The sequence below is a fragment of the Capra hircus genome, chromosome 15, assembly GCF_001704415.2.
Source record: "Capra hircus breed San Clemente chromosome 15, ASM170441v1, whole genome shotgun sequence".
Classification (NCBI taxonomy): Eukaryota; Metazoa; Chordata; class Mammalia; order Artiodactyla; family Bovidae; genus Capra; species Capra hircus.
This window is the reverse complement of record NC_030822.1, coordinates 40,324,857-40,346,419: the sequence shown is the minus strand read 5'-3', so window position 1 is coordinate 40,346,419 and position 21,563 is coordinate 40,324,857. Positions and strand designations below refer to the sequence as shown.

The window sequence follows — 21,563 nt, the reverse complement described above, 5'->3', positions numbered from 1 at the left end:
GGTCAGAGTTGCTGCTGAAGGGCATGAGGTGAGGCATGGGGCAGGAACACAGGAGACACCATCCCTTCCTCCTCCTGCATCTGGCCAAGCAAGGTTGTACGGTATAGTGGCCTCCAAATCAGAAAGATCTTGATTCACATGCCTGGTCTTTGTATGATTTGGGCAAGTGGCTTCCACTCTCCAAATAGTTCTCCTATCTATAAAATGCAAATAGTAATGCCTACAGCATGAGGATTAAACTAGGTGATGTTTGTAATGTTCCTAGATAATGCCTAACACCCAGTAGCTGCTCAATAAATGGCTGACAAACACAAGTCTGGCTCCCATTGGAGAATCTTCCATCGGTTATGGCTTCAAGGAGTTCGAGGCACCCTTCTGGGATGGCTGTTTCCTGTACAGCCTAAATTAGATGCAAAATCTCTAAGGTCACCTCTGACTTTGTAAACAGAGCGAAAGAGCAGGAGGAAATGCAATTCCAAATGCCCTCTGCTCGCCTATTTTAGCCCTTGTTGCTGTAAACTCCAGCAGGCTCTCTCTGCGGTTTGCGGCTCCTGGAAACGGGACCCGGCGTGGGTCAGGGATGGGACTGGATTTGACTTGTCCTTTTGGCGTCTCCTCAGCCTGTGGAGCCCAGGCCTCTTGGAGCATCTTTGGGGCTGACGCAGCGGAGGTTCCGGGCACACGCAGTCGCTCCCGCCAGGAGGCTGCCATGCCCCACACTCCCGAGGACGAGGAGCCCCCCGGAGAGCCACAGGCAGCCCAGAGCCCCGCCGGCCAAGTAAGTGCCTCCCTTCCTGCAGCTTGCCTGGCCGGGGCCACGCCGAGCGCCCTGGGCTGAGGCCGTAGGGTGTGCCACCAGCCTTTGCAGGCGGCAGTGGGCCTGCGGAAGGTGTGTGGCTTCCACACCAAGGCATACATATCCAAAGGCCATTTGAGTTGGCCCCCACACACCCTGAGAGTGGAACCTCCTGGGCTGTGTCTGACTAAGGTCTCCTGGGAAGTCACACTGCCCTCCTAGGATGGGGAGATACCTGGAGGAGAACCCCCAGCATGGAGGGCCCTGTCCTGTCAGCGCTGTGGGCACCAGCCTAAGGTCACTTAAGCTGAATCCTCTTAAAATGAAGATCAGAGTTTCTTAGTAAATAGTGGAAAAGGGTTTCAGTCAGATTTTATTATAAAAAAGGCAATGATGAAAGTAAATTGAAAGGTTCCATTGAGGTTTAACTGTACAAATGATATTGTGAAGATAAATTTTTAACCGTACATATTGCAAAAATATAGCTTATATGTTAATTTTTAGAATGAACAGAGAATTAATCAAGTGTGTTGATTTTTGTATTACATATTTTTTATGCCAATGAAGCGATCTGTTCACATGACGTCACAACCTTTACATTTTACTTTTTGGCACCTTCATTAAGAGATTCTGCTTGTTTGATATTTAAGGGCTTCATTCATTTTCCTAAGGACCTCTTTCAATCCCTCAATATTCCCTCATGAAGAACCTATCTTTCCATCATCCTCATAATTTTGAATTCATCTGTTAACTGGTCTAACTCCATGAGCTCCTCGTTGATCTAAGATCTTGTATGTGAAATTCTCTGACATGGTGTTTTGAACTTGATGAACTTTGCAGTTGATTTGCACTGAACTTATACATCTTGTTGTATCTGACAGTTCTCCAAATGTCCCTGAGACTGAGGGAGAGACACTCGTTAAGTGAGGGAAGGTTATATGAGCTGGCATTAATTTGATACATTTGAAAAGTGGGCAGACTCTTAGTGAATAGTTTCATGTTATAATGACATTTGTTTTCTTTTCACATCGTGACTGTGGGAACTAAGATAATAAAAAGAACAGATAATTGGAAAAGAACAGCCTCTTGTATCCCCACATCCCGAGCTCATGGGACTGAGATGCTGTAGAACTTGGCAGCCTTGGAGAGCCCTTGAATTTCTAAATTCCAGTGAGCCAAGCCCCATGCCCTTGGCTGTAGGCACCAGCTCAGGGCTTTACTGAGCCCCACTCCCAGGAGTGTCCTGGGCTATGGGGGTGCCGCTGTCCAGTTCCTTTCAGTGGCTCCAAAGGGTTCCTCCACTCCTCTGCAGGTGACATCTAGCCTTCCCCACACTGTGCTCTGCTGTTGCCCCTTTCCTGCTGCTGCTCCTAATCACGTGTGGACAATTCCCCCAAAGTGTTACCGACAGTGACTGTAAGGTTTACCCAACAAAAAGTTTGCTAATCTACTGAAATCTTGGAGTTTAAAGAAGGGAAGTACAACACAGAATAAAACACTTGTGTGTGTGGTCAGTCATGTCCAACTCTTTCGTGACCCTGGACTGTGGCCTACCAGGCTCCTCTGTCCGTGGAATTTTCCAGGCAAGAATACTGGAGCAGGTTGCCATTTCCTCCTCCAGGGGCTCTTCCTGACCCAGGGATCGAACCCTTATTGCCTGCATCTCCTTCACTGGCAGGCAGATTCTTTACCACTGAGCCACCTAGAAAGCTGGACTAAAACACATCTGGATTGCAATGTCACTGCCCCTAGTGCTCATTCCCTTTCCCAGGTTCTATCCCCTTAGCATCTCCACCCCTCAGTCCTGGATCACTTCTTGCTGTGGTCATCCCTGACCCTATCCACTTTACTCACAATGATAGTGCCCTTAAGACAGGTTGTGATGCAAAACCTAGCTCCTGAATCCTGGGCAACTACCCTGAATGGCTGCCACGCCCTGATCCCCAAGTATTCAAGTGCTCCTAAAAAAAGAAATTAACGAAAGATGGGCAGAGACACAGCTCCATCCTCAGTGAAGAGATCTTTTTCACATTGAGTTCAGTTCCTCTTGGTTTCAAACCTCTCTAATTACAAGACACTTCAAACCTCCACCAAGACGCAAGACCGGATAGTACAAAAGCCTGCTGGCCTTTCTCCCCATCATGGCTTCAAACCACACATAGGTGTAACTTCACTGGGTCAGAGGTGAGGGTGAATTTCTAGGGATAACTAAGCAGGGATAGGGTGCCAGGAGCTCACTACACAGCTGAGGGTCAGAGAGCCCCAGCTGAGCAGCAGAAACTCCAGATTCCAGCCCCCACAAACTCACTTTCCCAAACCAGACTTCTATAACAAACACCCTGGGCCCTCAGTGTCTCTGAAGGTCCTCCATGCGCTCATGGGGAGATGAGAAAATAGAGACTGTTTGTGGGCCTCAATAGCCTTTGCAGTGCCAGAGTCTATCAGGAGAAGGACCCATGAGGAACCCGGGTGAGCTGGAGCCAGGATGCCCGGATCCTGTGAGAGGCCCATTAGTGCAGGATTTCAGAACTGGGACTCTGGAGTGAGCGGTTTTGAGAGCAGAGGACAGCGTTCCCTTGGTCCTAGCTTCTCAGAGAGGCCCCAGTGCCAAAGCTGAGAGAGCTCAGTGCAGAGCTCCAGCAGAGGCCAGGGAAGCAAGGTTGGCCAGGAAGACTGGGCTGGAACTCCTGGTGCCGTGTGAATTCCACTCTGTGAAACAGGCAAAAAACAGAGCATCCTTCTGAGTTTACGGCTCCCCGGGGTCCAGCCCTACTTCTGGTTCCTCAGGCCCCAGCCCCCACTTGCCATCACTGACTGAGGCACTAGCTGAGGCTGTCTCACACAAAAACACAAAAGATCCTGTTTTTCTTTCTGCTCACGCACACACACACACACACACAAACACACTCATAAGGACACGAACACTCATACACATGCCAGACCTAAACACACTTTCAGACACGCACAGACTTGGACAGATAAAGAGATATACTGTTTAAGATCCCAAGCAGAAGCTATAATCAAAATGCACAAAGAACTAAAGCCTCCAGACGATGCCCTCTGGTGAGGCTGTGTCCTGAGCAGTGTTTCCTGGGTTGGCCTTTGAACAGAGAAGGGCCGAAAGGGATGAGGCTGGTAGCCAAGAGGCTCTGGCAGGAGCAGAAGCTGTGAGGATATAAGCCCGCGACCTTATGGGATCACAGACTGACAGTAGGTCACTGACCAGATCTCAGGTCACATCTAAGCCCCTTCCTCTAAAGACAGGCAAAATCCTGCCTGGTCTAAGTCACCTGGGAGCTTGTTACCCCTGGATTCCTCTGCCAACCTCCACCCGCTGGACCAAAGCCTCCGGGTGTGGACCCGTGCGTGGTTGGCAGCTCTGCTTCCTGGTCAGGCTGGAGCCTGCCTCCCCCGACTCCCTCAGTTCTGTCGTCACAGCGGCCTGTTGTGGGTAAAGACCCACAGACACATGAAGGAGGTTTCTACGTCTTCCTAGAGCCTCTCTGCCTCCAGTTCCTCCAGGCTTTGATGCCATGGCACGTTTCAGAGCCTCCTCCACCCCTTCCCACACATACCAGCCTGTCTCTGCCTCACTGTGGGGCACCAGACCTGGCCCCAGGCCCTAGAGGCAGTGTGACCTAGGACATCAGCCCTTTCCAGGCCTGTAACCAGCAGCCGTATTAGCAACTCCACTCACTGGAACTGCATGGCCTCCTCAGAGGGGCCTTCCAAACCTCAAAGTACGGAGATAGTCATATTAACTATAAGAGCCCAGTTCTCACTGGATCTCACCCCTCTCCCCCTCCAGGGGTTTTGGAAGGCCCCAGGGGCAGGTCAGTGTGAACTCATAAGCTGACGTCATCTTTCAGGTCATCTCCTCCGGCATCACTCTGACTACCGTTCTCTAACCACTCCCTTACCCCACTTCTCCATTATCCATAAAGCCACTAATAACTGCTAACCTTGTGCTGCCAGGTACCACACTTTTCATTGTTGTTCAGCTGCTAAGTGTGTCTGACTCTTTGCAACTCCATGGACTGCAGCACACCAAGCTTCTCTGTCCTTCATTATCTCCTGGAGTTTGCTCAGATTTATGTCCTTTGAGCCGATGGTGCTATCCAACCATCTCATCCTCTGCTGCCCCCTTCTCTTTTGCCTTCCATCTTTCCCAGCATCAGGGTCTTTCCCAATGAATCCATTCTTTATATCAGGCGACCAAAGTATTGGAGCTTCAACTTTAGCATCAGTCTTTCCAAGGAATATTCAGAGCTGATTTCCTTTAGGGTTGACTGGTTTGACCTCCTTGCTGTCCAAGGGACTCTCAAGAGTTTCTCCATTACCACAATTCAAAAGCACTGATTCCGTGGTACTCAGCCTTCTTTATGGTCCAACTTTCACATCCGTACATGACTACTGGAAAAACCATAGCTTTGACCAACATGGACCTTGTTGGGGTTACTACTCTATTAACTCAGTTAACTTTCAAGTCCCTTAATGAGGTAGGTATCCATCATCAGTTCCATCTCATAGCTGAGCAGACTGAGGCACAGAGTAGTTAAGTGCCTTGCTCCAGGGTCACAAAGCTTGTAAGTGAAAGGCCCAGGATTTGCACCCAGGCAGCCTGGCCCCAGAGCCCACATTCTTGGTCTATGCCCTGCACTGAGCTCTCTCAGCTTTGGCACTGGGGCCTCTGTGAGAGGTGCTAGGACCAAGGGAACGCTGTCCTCTGCTCCCAAAACCACTTGTCAGAGACAGCCAACCTGGGCCCCGTAGAACTTACCACCTTATAAACCTGAAGTGCCACAGCTGTGGTCCCGATAAAACAGCACGCTTGGGTGTGTCTTGAGCCCTAGAAACCCAGGCCACCGTGCTGTTCCTGCTTCAGGCCACACACACGTGTTCCTCTCACTCCAGGCCTCCCTGAGCATCTACTTGATCCAATAAGGCCCCTACATACGAAGGAGTTCTGTTCCGAGAATGCATTTGTAAGTCTAATTTGTTCATAGGTCCAACAAAGTCAGCCTAGGTACCCAGCTAACACAATCAGCTGTAGACTACTGCACTGTAATAGGTTTATAAGACTTTTCACACAAGGAAGACATAAAAAAGCACAGAACATAGTGAGCTTTTATACTTTTGGACATCCTGGGCTTGAAATAAAGAGACTGTACTCCCGCACTCTATACAGTACTGTGCAGTAAAGTACACAAAACACAGCTGCTTGTAGATGTGTGCGCAAGACAAGCACACTAGATGCGTGAAATAACGTGACTTTACATGCAAATTCACGTTCCCATCTTTGAAACTTCACAGCTTGAAGGTTCGTATGTAGGGCACTTACTGTACTGCACTTTCTGATCCTCTAGACAGAAACTGATGTTCAGCCCTCACATACAGCAGCGTCTGGTTGACATGATCACTGAAGCACTCAACTAACCATCAGCATCCTTGCTCCCACCCTGACCCCTACTCCAATTATTACTTAACTGAAAATGAGGTTGGAGTGTGTTTTGGAAAAGCAGCCCTCTGCATCCAGCCCTAACAGGAAAGGATCTGTTTGTGGAGCTCCTAGAACCTCTGACCATGAAGCTGCGGGGCCTCCCCATCTTTTGGCCCAGAACTGGATAGCATGGTGGCCGCCACCATAACCAACCTGGAACTTTCTCCCTGCTTAGTGTAGTAAGAGACACATCCAGACTTGCTACCATCATCCCGCATGGCTGTCCTGTTAGAAGAGAAGAATTCCAAGCAGGGTTCCCCAAGCAGCCAGGGAGTTCTGGAAGGCACAGGAAATGCTTCTGTTTAATAGGAACGTGAAACATGAGCCACGTGGCAGAGTGAAGGGGGCCTGCGCTTCATCCCTGAGTGTGACCCTGGGTGGGTTATTCATCATGCCTCAGCTTCCTTATCTATAAGCTGAGTGTTCCAGTAATAGCTGGTCACACCAGCTAAATTTTAAGGCAATTCCAGGCACAATGCTAGGTGTCTGTCTATATTCTCTCATTTAGTTTTCATACTAACTCTGTGAGGTCAGTATTATTGCTATTCCCATTTATAGATGAAGAATTTAAGCACAGAAAAGAAAGTAAGGTGCACGAGGCAACACAGCTAAGGGGTTAGATTGCAAGAGCCTAGACTCAAACCCAGGCAACCTGACTTTACCAGAATAACATATAGCCAGTGCTAAGCAAAGCACTCAACTTTACTCAGCATTCAACAAAGTTCTCAGTCCCTCGCACAGCACAAAATGGTACACTAAAAAGTTTTCACAGGTATCACTGCTGTTGGTCCTCTAATGCCACTGTGGGGACAGAGATCATCATCCCCAGAAAACTGGAAAGCTCAGAGCATGTAGGTATTATAGCTGGAGAAGCTCAGAGCATGTAGGTATTATAGCTGGAGAGCTCAGAGCATGTAGGTATTATAGCTGGATGCAAGGAGAGAAACCAACATGTGAGGCTCCTACTGTGTTCTAGGCTAAGCTCTTTGTACTCACGATCTCAGATGACCTTTTCAATGCCCTGTAAGTTAGCAATGCCTGTACCCTTTTTATAGATTAGGAAAGTAAGTCCTGGAGAGGTTAAGCCAGTTGTCCAAAGTCACATAATGAAGAAGTAACAAGGCCTGAATTTCGCTGCCCCATGGCTCGTAGCTGAGAAACAGGCCTAGAATGATGGGTTTTCTTCTTTCTGGTCCAGAAAACACCCCACTGCAATGCAGTGGAGTTTGAGCACACAGGAAATGGATGGCAGTTCACTGACGTGTGGCAGGTACTCAGCAAATACAGAACTGAGTTTAATTTACTCAATAAATGTTTATTGAATTCATTCACCAAGCATTTATTGAGCTCTAACCAACCGAAGTCCCACTCTCAGGGAGTTCACTTCCTTGTGGATTTACAGCTGAATGACAGGTCTCTCTGATCTGATTTGCTCTCATGACCTTCTCTGATCAGGAACTGGCGGATCTTTGTTCTATGCCATCCCCAGAAATATCTAAACCTTAACACATGAGACTGGGTAAGGTGGATTGCCAGCTTCACTCTCTACTTCACCTCCCCTTGGCTGTTGAGACCCTGTGATCACTTGTCAGTGGGCTAGGGCTCCATCTATACCCCAGTGGAGGCCCCTGGAGAAACGCGTGCTCTACTGTGGTGGGAAAAGGGTTCAGGACTCAAAAGAATCAATCCTCTGTCAGGAATGAGATGAAGGCGAAATAGATAATGTGTGTTAAATCCTTGGAAACTGGTAATGACTGTGCAGAGTGGGGAGACCACCCTCCCAACCCTCCCAACTAACCCTATGAGAACCGTCTTACTTACCGTGCTTCCTACGTGGCTGACAGTGCTCTAAGCATTTTACACCAACAACTCTAGGAGATCAGTATGATTATTACCCATTTTACAGATGAGAAAACTGAGGCAAGGAAGTGCACTCTAACCACCAGAAGCTGAGGAGTACCTTGAATACTCCACTTGAAGATTTTGAATTCATCCTTATCTCATCCTGCCCTTTGCAGAAACAGGCTCTGTTCAGATCTTCAGTGAAGTATCTTCAAATAAACTGTCAGTAAAGCATTAGAGTCTGATGTATAAGATATTGGAGATATCTATTGGGAACCCCCAAAGTAGACATTACTATCATCTGTATTTTGTAGAAGAGGTTGCATAATTGTCAAAGGCCACATGGAGTGTCACGGCTGAGTAGAGATTCAAACCCATTTCTGCTGAGGTGTTCCCACCACCTTTGCCTCCTTCCCTGGTGCCACCCAGCAGTAAATCCAGTGTCTTGGACACCAGAAACCCCAGGCATGGGAGGTAGGTGCTTGATGCCCCATCCTCTATGGAAGAGAAGCTCAGACAGAGTCAAGAGGACTGTTCTACCAGGATGGCTTCTAATGGTTTGGGTCAGAGAGTAAGAGCTGTGAGGTTATAGCTGTGCAACTGTCCAGGACAGAGCAGAATGTGGTTTAGAAATGTGGATTATTACAGATGGTCAGGAATGTATATCACAGTTACTGGTCTTATTATGAGCCAATGGATGTAGCTTGTCTTTTTTTTATTTCTCTGAGTACCCTGTCAGGTTGCATTCCTGCAGGGTCAGGGGTGATGTGTGTATCTCCAACCCTCGGCATAGGCTCTTGCACATGCAAGAGCTTAGGGATGTATGGTTGTGTGATAGGCTGGGCGCATAATTGGCTGTATGGATGATTAAATGCCTGGACCCAAGGGAGGAGGAGGTGGACAGGAAGGATGAGGAGAGGATAGAAGATAATCATGGATGAACGGCCAACTGGTTGCGTGATACCCTCCTCCCCGACAGAGGAAGGCTAACAGACACTCTATGCACTTTCACGCTTCAGAGGCTGATGGCATGAGAGTAAAAACAGCGACGAAGAAGGTAGGATAATCTGGGGGTGGGTGACCCCTGATTGGGGCTTCCCTGGTGGCTCGGCCATAAAGAACTTGCCTGCCCATGCAGGAGTTCCCAATCCCTGGTTTGGGAAGATTCCCCTGGAGAAGGAAATGGCAACCCACTCCCGAATGCTTGCCTGGGAAATCCCATGGACAGAGGAGCCTGGCGGGCTACAGTCCATGGCGTCGCAAAGAGTCGGACACGACATAGCAACTAAGCCACGATCCCCAGACTGCTAGGAATAGACCGGACAATGGCTGGAAAGAGGACCTACAGAGGCAGGGCAGGCCGTGAGTGACGGGGAAGCCCACACGGCGGGCAACGGGGGGCCTTCCGGAGGACCTACAGAGGCAGGGCAGGCCGCAAGTGACAGGGAAATCCACACGGTGGGCAACGGGGAGCCTTCCGGGAGCCAGGGTCTGATCCTCCACGGTTGGCAGGGAGGAGCCCCAGGTCCAGCCGAGCTCAGCAGAGGCACTTCTGCTCTCTCCCATGCTCTTAGGACTCATTGCTGGAATAATCATTTTCTTGGAAGTCCCCAGAGAATCCTTTTATCCTGCCATGAGAGTGCTAAGCCTCTTTGCGGCCAGGGCTGTCCTCTCCAGAGACAGTCCTTATTTGCCCTTCGGGCTGTGAGAGAGAGACCTGGGGATACAGCTATAGCAGTGCCCGCCCTCTGTCACTATCCTCACTGTCACTGTCACCCTCAAAACCAGCCTGGAAAATGGGGATTATTTGCTCCAACTAATGTTTGAGAACCGGAAGCCCAGGGAAGTTAAGTGACTTGCCCGAGGTCACCGAGCAGTGTAGACCTCCCAACTTCACCGCCCTACACTGCCTGCCTGCACAGTCTTCTCCCAGACCGGCTGCCAGGGTCCCAGTGCAGGAGCTAAACTCCCCACTCCTGCCTGGGCTGGGGCTGGTCTGCTGCTCAGAGCTTCCGAGCCAGGGCTCGCCACGTGACATGGGGGAAAGGAAGCTAATATTCCCGTCTGTGACACTGGCCTATATTTATCCCTGCGCCCAGGCAGTTAGGAAACTGTGGTGCATTCTTGGGAATTTATGAGTGAAATAAACATTTAAATGTTTCTATAAGGCTTATTTAAAGAGAACAAAATGTGACCTGCTGGCTTATTAAAGGGCAAGCTTGCTGGGAGATGGCCCAGCTCCCGCAGTGCTCAGCTGACTCCAGGGAAGGGGAACGGATCCCTGGGGAGGCTGAGCCCTGGAAGGTGAGAAGGGTGCCCCTGCTATCTTTCCTCCAGCTGTGTATTCAGCCTGAAGGGCTTCCTGGAGGAAGGGGCTTACTGGGTAAGGTACAGTTTGGAAGAATAAGAGAGGCACGTCAGAGGCCTGCAGGGCACCAGAAATCAGGGAAGGTGAGACCCAAGACCTGGAGACAACTTGTACAGCCAGCGTGTGTGATAGGAAGGCCAACAGGCCTGGTATCTATTTCTGCCCCAGGGTTGTGCAACCCTGGACAGTCTGGTTTTTATTGTTGGTTAAGTGGAAATTGAAATGTGAAAAAAGGGGAAAGAAAAGAAATATATTAATCCCCTATTTCACACTCAGGGCTTTTGCTTTCGTCTTCTCATCTCCCCTGCACGACTCTGTGAGCTCAGGAGACATTCTCACCCCACGTTGTTCATGGGTGTCCTGAGGTTCATCCTCAGAGCTGCTGGAACGATTATGAGAACACACACAGGAAGTGCCTGGGGCAGGGCCCTGCAGGCAGTAGGTGGGACTAAATGTCACTTCCTTCTACCCATGTTTGTTTCTTTGCTTCTCCTGTAGGTAAGAGTCATCTCTACCTTGTCTGAGACGCAGGTGGTGAGAGAGGGGGTGGAGCCAGGTGAAGGAGGCCTTGGATGTAGGCTTCCCTGGGAGTCCTTGATTACTTGGACTTCTGTGGCTGGGTGTACCACGGAAGATATTCCATGGCTCCATGACCAGAAGTGCAAGGTCCTCTTAACTGAACTCCAAAAGGTTGTATAGATGCAAAACTAAGAACAACAATCTTCTCCAAACCAAATTCCAAAGTCATTAATTTAGCCCCAAAGGTACCAATAACAGACTATAACATCTGACACTTATTGAGCATTTACTAGCTGGGGGGTGCTCTTCTACAAGCTTACCATCTGGAGCTGCCACACTTAGCAAATGAAACAGTTATGTTCATGCAATATTTGGGACGTGTGTTAGTCACTCAGTCATGTCTGACTCTTTGCTACCCCATGGAATGTAGCCTGCAAATCTCCTTTGTCTATGGGATTCTCCAGGCAAGAATACTGGAGTGGGTTGCCATTCCCTTCTCCAGAGGATCTTCCTGACCCAGAGATCGAACCCTGGTCTCCTGCACTGATGGCAGAGTCTTTACCTTCAGAGCTCCTTTACACTGAATACTTTAGTATAAGTAAGTATTTGGGACCTACTTACACTAAAAACGTAATTGTTGTTTATTTAAAGCTCAAATGTAACAGGGTACCCTGTATTTTATCTGGCAATCCTATTTCTACATCAGTCTGTGGAATTGTTGTAACTACGCTGTGAGATAGCTATTTTATAGATGAGGCACAGAGAGGAGAGGTCACTTGCCCAAGGTCACACAACTAATGTGAAAAGCTGTATCATGAATTAGTGTGGCTCCAGAGCCTGAGTCCTGAACTCCTGGAGCCAGGAACTTGCCTGGTGGATTCTGTTTGAATGCGCCGCCCAATAAGCTTTCTTGAGGCCCTGCCTTCTGTTTTGGCAGCTCAGAGCCGGAGCAAGGATGAGTATTTACACGGCATTAAAACCTGGCAGAATTCACCCGGAGGGCCCTTGGAATCTTCCCACACTCTCTCCTGATTCCCCGTTAAAGTGAAACCCAGCCAGCACAAGACTAAATGTTCCCCACAAAAACAGTTTTGCAGGAAATTAGATATTGCCTGGAGCTTTCTGTGAGCTGATTAAGGAGAGAACAATTTGATTTTATTAGTGTATATTTTGTACACTTTGGAAGGAGAGCATGAGGGCATTCCAGGGCATTCCATCAGGGGATTAGAGGATTTCTCCCTGATTGCTTTGTGCCTCCTGGCTTTTAAGCAACTTCAAATTGTGTGTGTGTGTCTGTATTTACATGCTTGGCACTCGCCACCAGGGGCTCGTTTCTGCCTTTCTGCGTGGGAATCTTTGCCCTTGACCTTCCTCTGGGTAAGGGTACCAGCAACCCCGTGGATGACAGTCACCTCTGGATAGTGACTCATATTCATCACTTTCGCCAGGAGTCAGGGAAAACTCCACTGGAAAACAGTTCCTCCAGTGCCTTGCAGACCAGTTACCTCACAGCGTCAACCTTGACGGCACCCGACCGGACCTGCAGGACCGGCGGGACCCTATCTGGGATGGGTAGCAGTGGGAAGGAGGCTTCTTCTACCTCACTCCCCTCCCACTGTGCTAGCCAGGAGGCGGGGGGAGTATTTCAGAGGTCCTCCTGGTTCGCCTTTGTCTGCGTAGGCCCTAGCACGTAGTAGGCGTTCAATAAATGTTTGCTGGATGAATAGACAGAATAAAGTGTAATAATGTGCAAAAGTTTACAGACTGGCTGCTCTCTTAGACTCTAAGACTTTTGAAAACTTTTGTGTCAATCTTAAAAAAAGGGAGGGTAAAACAGTCTATACCATGAATGGGGCTGAAGACTAAGCTGGGTTGGGGGGAAGAACAGAGAGAGGGAGAGAGGAAAAGGGGTGGCGGGAGAGTAAGCAAGTTATTTCACCTACTCCACAGTCTATGCTCCAGCTACACTCATGAATCCTTAGTGCTGTTATGCCTTTTACTAATGCTGTTTCCTTTGCCCAAAACCTCCCCCCTAATTCTTACTTTTAATTAATTAAATTTGGCTGCGTCGGGTCTTAGCTGCAGCCCAGGATCTTCACTGTCATGTGGGATCTTTCGTTGCGGCACGCAGACTCTCTAGTTGCGGCTTGTGGGCTTAGTTGCTCCGTGGCATGTAGGGTCTTATGTTCCCTGATCAAGGATCAAACCCCCGCCCCTTGCATTACAAGGCGGATTCTTAACCACTGGACCACCAGGGCAGTCCCTCCTCTAATATCTTTGTATTGCAAACTCATATTCATCCCTCAAGAGCTAGCTTAATTGTCCCCTCCTCTGGAGAGTCTTCTCCAGCTCCCCTCATAAGAGAGTTTGCTTTGCTTTCTTGGAGCTTTCAAAGAGTGTGGTTCATACCTTATCACCTTATATGTATTATCAGTGAATTACTGATGAATTACTTCTCTGTCTCCCTTGCTTGTCTGTGAGCTCATGAGGGTGTTTGTATTTCAAACTGCTTCTGGCACATGATGCGTAACTAAAATGTGTTTGTTGAGTGAGAGAGAAAAGTGATTTGACAGTGGTATGGCTGTTTATTGATATATCAGTCTTGTGCTAAGGTACTTTCTCCACATTATTTTTAATCCTCACATCAGCCTTGTGAGTTATCATGGGGCATAGAGAGGTTAAGTAGCTTGCCGATGACACACAGCTAGAGGATGATGAGCAGAAATTTGAGGGTGTGATTCTTCCAAAGGAAAAGGAAAAAGGCAGTGCTGCTTCCTACTCCTACCCAGCCAGAGTCCTTGTCCGAAGTTTCCTTCCATGTGCTCAGGGATTCTGAGGGCTTCCCCCTGTCTCATCGCTACAGCTCCCTCCTGCTGAAAGGTCGTGGAACACAGGGATCTGGCGTTCCCTGGCTGCACTCAGAGACTCTTCCCCAGCTCACCTGGCCTCATGTTTGAGGCCAAGGGAGGGAATAGACGCAGATGAAAATGGAAGAGCTGGTTTCACTAAAAGTTGTGGGAATCAAGAAGTCCAGATGACTCTGTATAGTACCCACTTGACAACAAAGAATAGTGTGAAAAGGAGAGAGGGCCTCCTCCCCACCTTGCTAAGAGCCAACTCCTGCATACCAAGGACTTAAGAACACAGCTCAGCCTGGCCCTGTGAGGGCAGCCCCCCGGCCATGGCTTCATCAAGGCCAGTAGAGGTAAGAGCACTAATGCCCAGGGGCTCCAGAAGGACATGACCTCCACAGAAAGTGGCTGTGGGGACCCACTGCTCTGAAGCTCCAGGAAGCTGCACTGATATTGTAGGTGGTGTGACATGCTCAGGAGCATGGGGAGACAGGCCTTTGGAAGGGAGAGTAGGGCATTCACAGAGGGCTAGAATAGCACGCACCAGTATGGGAGAGCAGGGCAAGAAGGAAAATGATGAAGGGTCATAAAGAGGACCCCCAGAGAGTCTCCCAGATATAACTGGGAACAATTCTGAGATGGATACACTGGGACAACAGGCGGCAGAAAAGTCAAAGACACTACTGTTCCTGTTCATTGGTCCTATTTCTATCTCCAGTCCACTTAGGTATGGAAAAACACAGGTTGACGTGCATCTTTAGGAATTTTGTTGTATATCCTATACAGCATGCTTTCATTTCATTCATTCATTTACTCACTCAACAAATACTTATTATACAGATTTGTAGCATACACATTTGTTGTTACATTTGTATACGTAGGGTTTTACCACTCACACAGCCATTAGCAGCATAACAGTATACCATTTTCACTACAGCTGCTCCAATCTACAGTGTAATAACTTTCATTTTGATGGTTAGAAGTTTTGTTCTATTTTGCTTAGTAGTTGCAAACTATCTCAAAAATTTAAGGATTGGCCTGTAATTTTTGTTATTATTTCAGAAATGTTTGTTTATTTAGATAAACATTTTCACAAAGTTATAAAAGTTAAAAGCCATGTTCCATTACCCATGGGACAAATCGCTTTATTGACATGTCACCATTAGCCACATGGAGGACTCTCGCTGGGTGTCAGGAACATGGGTGTCGCCACGTTTTCTGCTGGCCTGCATCCTTCCCCAAGCAGGCTGCTTGCAGCCTGAGGACTCCACTGTTCTTTTCCTATTAATACAGTGTTTGTGAGGAATAACCAGGGATGGCTTTGTGGTTTCCTAATCTTAGTGCATAAAAGATAGACGAAGTTAAGCTAGGTGAATGAAGGAGAAACTTTTTTTTCTTTTTCTTTTTTCTGGATAATCCAAATAAACTGCCTTTGGCCCATTTCAAGAAGGCTCTGGTATCATGATGCTGAAATAAAGTTCCAGCTCCTGGAAGCTTAACTCCATCTGTGTTCTTGTTCTAAATCACCAGGACCCTGCCACCACAGGAATATCTTGCAGTCCACCCACCATCATCCTGACTGGGGATGCCAGTTCACCAGAAGGAGAAACTGACAAAAACCCGGTCAACAGGTACATCCTCTGTGCCTAATCTATGCAATAAAGGGCACTGTTTCCTAGCATGTGGGATTAGACAACTCTATTTTTTTTTTAATAAATCTTTTCTTCTTTCTTGATGATTTTATTGATGAAATAAAATCAAACGGTTTTTCAACATGAGAGAGCGAGCATGGCATTTTCCCATTATCTCCCCTTCCCTCATATTATTTTCTCTCCTGGATTCGGATCTTTGTTCTTGGCTAACGTGAGTCTGAGTGAACTCCGGGAGTTGGTGATGGACAGAGAGGCCTGGTGTGCTGCGATTCATGGGGTCGCAAAGAGTTGGACACGACTGAGTGACTGAACTGAACTGAACTGAACCTTTAAGAAAAGCACAAATCATAGCAGGGGAGTTTCCTATAATATCTGCCCATATATTTGCAAACAGGCCTGAACGATGTGGATTCTTGACTAGTGTTCTGCCTGTGTGGCAGATGACCTCGTGGTAGGAATACTGGCTCACAGGCACGGAGATGTCACTGCCTCAGTCTTACACAGCACTGGCTCATGCATTTGTCTAGCTAGAATGAGATGGCCTAAGCATAATTTCCAAAAAGTTACGAAGATGACCCTAATACAGATACGTAATGAGCATGTGTCAAAGATTTATGTGTCAAAGATTTATGTAACTCATTAACGGGGGGGGGGGGACCAACAGGAATACAAAGCTGGTTCAAAAGAGGATGCAAGAAATGGACATACTTAATATAATCAGTGAGGAGGACAACAACGCTGGAATAAGATTGCTTAAGTTAGATATAAAATAGGTTAATGTTTCATGGAACAATGAAACCTTATTTTTTTAATCCTTTTTCCTCAACAGAAATCATCTGCATCTCTACCAGGCAATTATTCACATTTTATGAGTTTTCTGCAAGTTAGATGCTCAGAGTCTGAGCCCTGATGAACAAAGTTACATCTCCTCAGGGAAGTGGTTTAGCGGTCATCAGAAGCACCTGGTTGTTGGGGGTGGGAATTGTTCAATCAATCAGTGTGGGACCCCATCCCCAGAGTTTCTGATTCTGTTGGTGGGTGGGGCCTGAGAATGTGTGTTTCTAACAAATCCCAAGCTTAGATGAGATTGAAAGCCATGCTCTAGGATGAACTTTGAGCATAGGCAAGCATCTAGACACCTATTTACATGCTCCATGGACCAATTTTCTTAACAAGGTGATTCTGTCCTGTCTTTCAGAGCCCACAGTCCCCACAGGAGGCTTTCTCACCGACACTTGAAGGTTTCCACTGCTTCGCTGACTTCTGTGGGTAAGGGCTGGGCTGATTTCTCTTATTTCTGCAATCAGAAGTAGAGTCCAGCTGAAGGTGTGTTTGAGTAGGAAGACTGAGGTCTGGCAGCTTGGCCTCTTCCCCACTCCTGTGTCTCGGAGAGGTCCGTCCCTAGAAGCCCAACAGGGCAAAATCGATGAGCCCTCTGTGTTTGAGCCCAGAAATAGTATATCTGATTTTAGTTTGTTTTGGTAAAAAGACAAGTCCTGGGCATACAGAGGAAGATGAGGCAAAGGGAGACGGAAGGGCTGGGTGAGGCCCTCCGCCCCCAGCTAGAAAGGCCCACATCCAGGTAGGTGTGTGCTTAGCTGCAAGGCTGGCTGCCCCAACCACCTTCTCCTTCCCCAGTGTATCTCAGAGCCTGCTCTGGACCATCAGAACACAAATGCCGGCGTGGTCTCTGCTTGCATGCCACTGTGGGTGAGGAGACTGACAAGCGAACAGATAGAATCAAGACACTGTGTGGCAAGGTCCTTCACAGAAGTGTTAGGGAAACTGAGTCAAGCAGGGGACCAGTTCTGGCTAGAGACGGGGAAGGCTGGATAGGTATTCCAGACGGGAGAGTGTCTGAGTTGTGCCTTAGAGAGGTGGACAAGAGGGAGGAAAGGTCATCCGGATGGAAGAAGCAACATTGCTGGGGAGCAGGAGCCTTAACAGAGCAACTGAATGCTTTGCTGTGTGTATTAATCAGGACTCTCACATCATAGAAACTCAGCTTACAAAACCTCATGCCAAAAAATAAAAATAAAAGCCAGGGTCTGTGTTTTCGGGGTGTGCTAACCCCAGGTGCTCACGCTGAGTCATGAGCAATCATCTCATCTCCTTTCCCAAGTCTGCTCTCTTGTGTGTTGGTTTTCTTCTGGGCAAATAAATGTCTATGAACTTATACCCCTTCAGCGAAAAAAGAGTTCCTCTTTCCCATATACCCAACACCTTTCTCAGAATTGCCTCTCACTGCCTCGCCTGGCCATCCCTGAGCCAGCCACCCAGGGGGACTGAGCTTGTTGGCTGGCTGAGGATGGTACAAGTTCCATTACTGGTACATGAGACGAGGTGGGCAACAGGGTTTAGCTCCTTCCTAATTTCCCAACATGACTGAGACTCCAGTGAGCTTCACCCAGTAGAGACTGCGGAGCTCTGACCAGAAGAAGGAGGAAAGGAGGCTGGAGAGGCACAGCGAGAGCCGTTCACCATGGAGGGGCTGGAGGAGAGGAGTGTGTGGGATCAGGAAGAGCGGCTGGGCCCAGCTGGGCATCTGATGTCACCCTGGGGACCGTGAGGAATCCTGCTGAGCTGAGGCAGGAGAACTGCATGGTCAGAGGAGGCTCTCAGGATCATCATTCTGAGAGGCAGTGGAGGATGGGATGGTGCAAGTAACCTGGAGGTGGAAAGGACCTGGGAGGTACTGATGTAATTGAGCAAGTAAGTTACAGCTGATGAGCAAAAATGGAGATGAGGCCCAGGTCCCAGGGACATTTACTTGATGATGAGTTGTGGGGACCTGGGTGGACTGAGAAAGAAGAAAGAGTGTGGAGTGACTCCCGTGTTTCTGAGCAGCTGGGTGAGAGGTGGTGCCACTCACCCAGGGAAAGTCTCCTGGAGAAGGGGCAGCTGGTGGCTCAGAGGTTAAAGCGTCTGCCTGGAATGCAGGAGATCCGGGTTCGATCCCTGGGTCAGGAAGATCCCCTGGAGAAGGCAATGGCAACCCACTCCAGTACTCTTGCCTGGAGAATCCTATGGAGGGAGGAGCCTGGTGGGCTACAGTCCATGGGGTCGCAAAGAGTTGGACACGACTGAGCAACTTCACTTCACTAGAATAAGGATAGAGGGGCTTCCCAGGTGGCGCTAGTGGTAAAGAACCCGCCTGCCAATGCAGGAGACGTAAGAGACACAGGCTCAATCCCTGGGTCAGGGAGATCCCCTGGAGGAGGGCAAGGGAACCCACTCCAGCATTCTTGCCTGGAGAATCCCACGGACAGAGGAGCCTGGTGGGCTACAGTCCATCGAGTCACAGAGTCGGACACCACTGAAGTGACTTAGCACAGCACAGGGGTGAACAGTGTGAATAGAGGGGAAAACGATGGAAGGCGGCCATGAAATTGTGTCCTTGGCTCGTTAAAGGAACAGAGACCCAAGGAAGAGCACTAGGGGAGCAGACTCTACTGACGGTTCATGGGGGATTTCATGACCACCTGTGACAGAAGGCATGCCACAGCCATGGGCCGGTGGGGCTAGGCCTGCTGAGGAAGCCTGTCTGTCCCCACGTAGCCCTCTCCAGGGCCCAGAATTGGGCCAGGGTTTGGCTGGCCGAGTCCACTCTGGGCGGCGTCCGTGGGCTGGGGGCTGGGGGTTGGGGGCAGGGCTGAGGCCCTGAGGGACCAAGGATTCCATGGGTCTCACCTGGCACTCACTTGCCTCTGCAGACCCTGCAGGGCACGTCATTGACCTGGTCAATGACCAGCTGCCGGACATCAGCATCTCAGAGGAGGACAAGAAGAAAAACCTGGCGCTACTGGAGGAAGCCAAGTCGGTGAGCGAGCGGTTCCTGACCCGCCGTGGAAGGAAGTCCAGGAGCAGTCCCGGAGAGTCCTCACCAGGTAGGAGGCCCCTCTGAGGGGTGGGGAGGCCCGGGCATCAGTCGCAGCAGGAGCCCTGGTTCTGAGAAGTGCCCTCAATGCGCCTACCCCCAGGAGGACTGAGCCTCATGAAGAGGATCCTGTGAGGGGAGGGCATCTTGCCCCATATCAGAAGCTCTGAAATACCCAACTCTATGGCACCTCACTCTAGTACTCTTGCCTGGAAACTCCCATGGACGGAGGAGCCTGGTGGGCTGCAGACCATGGGGTCGCTAAGAGTCGGACAAGACTGAGTGACTTCACTTTCCCTTTTCACTTTCAAGCATTGGAGAAGGAAATGGCAATCCTCTCCAGTGTTCTTGCCTGGAGGATCCCTGGGACCGGGGAGCCTGGTAGGCTGCCCTCTATGGGGTCACACAGAGTCGGACACAACTGAAGTGACTTAGCTTAGCAGCCCAGAAAACTCTTTTACCTTTCAGTTTTGGGGGACTGTGTGTTACCATTGTGTCCTCCTGCTTTGCCAAGAAATGCTAGCCCGTATGATACCCGTGAACTTGACCTGGGCTCCCCAGTCCCTGAACCCTGAAAGAAGAGAAACCCTTTGTGTGATGCCAGCGTGCACGGACCCCTAGGCCACCCTGCAAGTCAGGTCTGTGTGGCATCTCACCATCCCCAGGAGGCCCTGCTCTATGGGCACCTCCTCTGCAAAGGTCAGGAGAGGCTGGCACTGGGCTCCCTCTCCTTGACCTCTAGCTGGAGACCCCGGGAAGGATCCTAGCTACTAAGGGGAAGGGAAGGTGGTCTACTGTGTTTTTATGAAATTTCTGAATTAGAAGGTTTTCCTGGACCCTGAAATCCTCCTGTTAACCCTTTGGCTAAAGTCACTCTTTTTTCTTGAGCAAAAATTTGGGGCAATTAGACAAGTCTGAATGTACTTAGGAGACAAGGGGTGCAATTAAAATCAGGGCCATCCTGGCAAGCCTAAGATGTACAGCCTTTGGAGCTATACCTGCCAAGTGATGCCAGGCCCTCTGTTTCTAGAAGGTGCTTTGGGTTGAGGCCAGGCAGACCGAGGAGTAAGATCCAAATTGCTGTCTGTCACCCCTAAGTGACCTTAGTCCCCCCTCCGTTGGGGCAGGGAGGAGTTAGGCTGTGGCAGGAGCCTTGTGTAGAGTCTAGAATCAGCCTGTGAACCCGACGAGGCAGACCCCAAGGGTGAGACAACCTGAAAGGATGTCTTTGTCAGACTGAAGTCCTGAGCCTTCGCGAATGCTGGCCAATCTGTGTGTCTCCACAGCTGTTTCACCAAACCTCAGCCCCGGAGCTTCTCCTGCGTCCTCTCAGAGCAACTCCCTCACTGTCCCCACGCCGCCCGGTGAGGTCCAGTCTCCCGACATCGCCTGGGCCCCAGGGCTTCCATCCTGTGGGCTTCCCAGTCGGGACCCCTCTTGGCCCCTTCCCCTGAGGCCTGGCTGGGCGGCCTCAGAGGAGGAAGATATGCTTGCTTTCAGGGCTTCAAGCTAGCGTGGGGAAGTGGGCCTGGCCCAGGGTGAGGAGGCGCGCAAGGTGGTGGGAGCGAGCTGTGACCGGGGCCCCTTGTCCAGAGAGGCCTCGGAGAAAGGTGACCTCAGAGCTTACTGCAAAGGCCTCTGGGCCACAATTTGTATTTTGACTGCTTCCCTTCACGAGGCTGCGTTCAGAGCCATAACTGCAGCTCAGCCAGGGAAGGAGTGAGGTGCCCAGGAGAGCAGCTTGCCCTGGTTAGAGGTGCAGGGCAAGCTCAGGCTCGGGCCAGGCAATCTGGGTTCAGAGCCCAGTGCTGACCCTCTGGGCTGTGTGGCCTTCTCTCCCTCTGCCCCAGCCTGCTTATGCGGTTTCTATGATAATTAGATGAGGGCTCCCTGCGGAGCAGCATTGTGAGGGGCATTCAACAAACACGGGCTCCAGGCCTGAGGGACCTAAGGGAGGGCCTTCTGGGGAGGACAGCTGAGAGTCTGGGGGTGCTGGGCGTCACTCACCAGCGTCTGGACTATTGTAGGTTTGGATGTGTGCAGTGGCCCACCGTCCCCTCTGCCTGGAGCACTGCCACAGGTAACAGGGCTGCTGTGGGGTTTCTACACCAGCTAGTCTCTTCTCCTACCCCTTAGCTCCTGAGAGGCACCCGGTGA

At 49.7% G+C, this 21,563-nt stretch overlaps 1 protein-coding gene across 6 annotated transcripts in view; it reads left to right on the top strand.

Annotated features, from left to right (window-relative positions):
* Positions 1–21,563, top strand: part of MRVI1 (murine retrovirus integration site 1 homolog) — a 118,687-nt gene that overhangs the window by 45,317 nt on the left and 51,807 nt on the right. For 5 of the 6 annotated variants that reach the window (XM_005689682.3, XM_018059538.1, XM_005689681.3 and 2 more), the window contains exons 2-7: positions 621–778; positions 15,408–15,508; positions 16,728–16,798; positions 19,243–19,416; positions 20,693–20,770; positions 21,434–21,486. In XM_005689682.3, the coding sequence (XP_005689739.2) occupies positions 621–778; positions 15,408–15,508; positions 16,728–16,798; positions 19,243–19,416; positions 20,693–20,770; positions 21,434–21,486 (635 nt within the window). The remainder of the gene's footprint in view (positions 1–620; positions 779–15,407; positions 15,509–16,727; positions 16,799–19,242; positions 19,417–20,692; positions 20,771–21,433; positions 21,487–21,563) is intronic. The other variant, XM_018059536.1, reaches the window with a different exon arrangement.